Source organism: Phytophthora infestans, genomic scaffold (assembly GCF_000142945.1).
Source record: "Phytophthora infestans T30-4 supercont1.22 genomic scaffold, whole genome shotgun sequence".
In the NCBI taxonomy this organism is placed as follows: Eukaryota; Oomycota; class Peronosporomycetes; order Peronosporales; family Peronosporaceae; genus Phytophthora; species Phytophthora infestans.
In genome coordinates this window covers 857,955-861,278 of record NW_003303737.1, presented here as the reverse complement: position 1 = coordinate 861,278, position 3,324 = coordinate 857,955, and the positions used below count along the sequence as shown (strand labels likewise).

Below are 3,324 nucleotides of genomic sequence, written 5' to 3'. Positions count from 1 at the left end.
GGACGATGCAGTTTCGCTGACGAGAAACTGGCTGAGTAGATCGGTTAGTAAGCGAGGGATAGCGCTCCTTAACGCGCCGGTACCACCTTTCTCCAATCCACTCACCACAACCCAGAAGGTGTTTAATTGGCCATACATTCTTTGATACTGGTGCCCTCGCTGTGTACCAATTTTGCTGTACCAATAATCTATTTTTTGAGCTGAGGAAGTTCAATAATCTATTTTGGTCTATAATAGTCAGCTCTCTAACCCAATTATTTATTTTCTGCTTTGATTAGCAATAGATAAAAATGCAATATTCGGCATCCCTGCACACCAGGAGATGCAGTGACAACATCACCCTCGGGCTTCATGAACGGTGGTCTGTTCGAGGAATGGCTACGTTTTTTGCTAGAACAGTTGAATGTCCGCTCGTGCTGATCCTGGATGGCTGCGCATATTATTATTCTGCTAAGGTGGTTGACACGGCAATACAGCAGAGTGTCAAGCTTGTCTTTCTGCCTCCCAATGGCGCGCACCTTTTGCAACCATTGGATGTTGCTGTTTTCGCCACGCTCAAGAGCCAAATTCGTACACTGACCGGGGAGCTTGTAGACGAAGATGAAAATGGCTATTACACTATTAGCAAGGACGACGCAAAAAATGTGGCAAGTTTGGCCTGGCGAGGATCTCGAATTGGCCTTCACATTGTGAGAAAATTTAAGGCATGCGGTTTATTTCCGCTCTTGTTGGTCAAGATGGGAGCTCGGCGGAATAATTTTTCTCGTAACGGGATTCTTCGTCATGTCGAACTTGCCACATGGCTACAATTGAGATCAATTGTCGAGGACGAAATGCTGAAGCTCCCAGCCACACCGCGGAAGGCCATCAACAAGAAGCGAAAGCGTGTTACTGTTTGTGGGCGACTGCTAGTCCACGCTGTTTTAAAATAAATCAAAACTAGCAGCGCCACATCTGGAGCGAGCACGCGGAAAAAGAGGGACGCAAACACGCGAAAAGTGTCCCAGCAAAATCTGACGAACACAAGCGGCATCGGTTTAGTCTGCTCTAGTTTAGAAAGATTAACAGCTATAAAGTGTGTCTACAAGTACCCATAACGTCGTCTTCATACTGAAAGAACACAATTCTTCGCGCTGCCAATTGGAACAGCAATACACCCGCCCTGCAGGGTTGAAGTATTTCGCAGGATATATCCTGACAGCTGTCGAGGGTGGTAATTGCAATCCAGTGTATGGGGGCTGCTGCACGATGCACTGGGGGTGGAAGCTGCGGTCTTGAAACTCCAGGAGGACCAGCGCCCCATCCGCCCATCTGAGCGTCGTGTGTGCAGCCTGCTGTGCGCTTTCGAAAGTAGCTTGTTCTGCATAATCAATAACCTGGCATATGTGTTCACATGGTAAAATTATTATTTTTGATGACTGACCTAGCCTTGGATTGGCTAATTTCGTAACGGTCAGTAAACGTCACAAACCATACTGATTTCATGTCAAATGTTGTTTTTTATCGGATGTTGTTTCCACAGAAAATTTTCATTGGTTAATGACCAGGAAATATACATGGCCTTTTCAAAACTGTCACAACTTGTCTTTGCCGTGCATTGGATTGCAAGCGACACGCTTGGGAATCAAATGCTTGTTTTGTGGCCCCTAATTGACAGTTTACCTTACATTAAAAAGGCGTCAGAATTCCCCTCGTTTGGTTGGCTAAAGCTTCACTGCTTATATTTCACAGGCGGTTGCGGAAATATGATGTTCAACAAGGATGTGATCCTCGGAAAGCTGGCATGTCTGCATACGAAACGAGTGATGTAGTGTGCTTAACAAGACAGAGACACTGTAAACATGGACAAAAACGCTGTACCTGTCGAATCATTTGCTGGTAACTGGGAAGCTGTTACTACAAAACATCGAAGACTTGGTGGACTACTCAGTAATTTGGTTGAAAATGTGTTAACAAAAACCAAATGGATAGGGAGATTTGAAACGTCGAAAATTTGCAGCCTGATAATTATAAAACCTCAAACGAGTGGCACAACGCATTTGACGCTCCCTGGTTAATGGTACTCGTGCGCGACGCTTTCCCCTTCGATGTATCACATAATTAAACTGACTGATGTAATGATGTGTTTGCCAACTCAGGGTCAAACTACACAATGAACCACGCACATCAGGGGGGGGAAGTCAGCAACCGGAAAGTGTCGGATGTCAAATATGCACGCCAACTCGAGCGAACAGCTCGCGAGACCTACGCCCAACGATTGACAGATGCAGGACACCCGCTGGCTGCAATGACTTGCAAAGCTTTGGAGAAGCAGCGCGAAGTTCAGAAGCAGGAGCTGTGACGGGAGAAGCGCGGTAGGCCGGTCTAAGTCAAAGAGACAAACGAGACGCTGGATGAACGCACAGCGCTTGACCCAGAAGGCTTGGTCGGCGCCGATGATATTTCGAGTGGAGTCTCGTCTATTTCTGAGTTTGTTTTGCTTCTGGTGATTCGGACGAGAGCTCCGAGGATGATGCAGAAATGGAGTCTGCTGGCAACGTATCGTCCAGTGCTGGGGAAGGCCAGAAGTCAAAATAGTCCGTAAGTGATGTAGAAGAAAGTGGCATTGTAATACAGAAATACACTAAACCAATTTGTGAACTCCACACCGGAAGTCTACCTAGCTCGCCAAACATAGCTAATGGGAGCGATCATCACGTCGGAAAAGAATGGAGGATTTCTGGAAGGATTCCAAGTTGCTGGTGTAGCAATGAGGCATTCAATACCGTATTTCAAAGGTTTGCAATGAAGCGTATCAGCGTTTTCCAGGTCACTCGTTTGCATTTGTCAGTGCCCGCAATTACAAGATTAGAGAAAACAAAAGACAGCACTGTAGCAGTTTTATTTTTTTGGAATGAGGAATTTACTCGAAAACTTTAGTGTGTACCCACCACGGCTACAAATGCAAACCAAAAGGCTCTAGTGAGAGGCAGCACAAACTTGTTCGCTACACGGGCTGCACCGCGTAGCTTAACTTGAGGTTACGTAGAAAATTACCTGGTATATCGATCCAAAAGGGTTTCACAACCACGCTTGCAAGTTGCACGGCAGCATAATGGGCTTTCTACGCGGATAATCGACGCATCAGGGATCCGGCTTTACTTGACGATAGAGCTACGATGCGTAAGGCTGGGGCCTATCCGCCTGATATATTTACTTACGTTCGAAAGCAAACAGGTGTGCATTCTCGACAAAACAAAAACATTTTTCCGAGCACTGTCACTTACATTTTGTGCATTAGTTTGTTTCCTGTTTGGTTGTTCTCCGTAGAAAAAGCGTGTACGC

General features: G+C 46.0%; 1 protein-coding gene across 1 annotated transcript; it reads right to left on the bottom strand.

The window, feature by feature from the left end:
- Positions 1–210: 210 nt before the first annotated feature.
- PITG_11634 (uncharacterized protein) lies at positions 211–868 on the bottom strand (the record flags this gene model as incomplete). The annotated part of the gene is made up of 3 exons (XM_002901130.1): positions 211–218; positions 341–610; positions 856–868. The coding sequence occupies 3 exons, from the start codon at positions 866–868 to the stop codon at positions 211–213; spliced, it is 291 nt and encodes a 96-aa protein (XP_002901176.1).
- Positions 869–3,324: the final 2,456 nt, after the last annotated feature.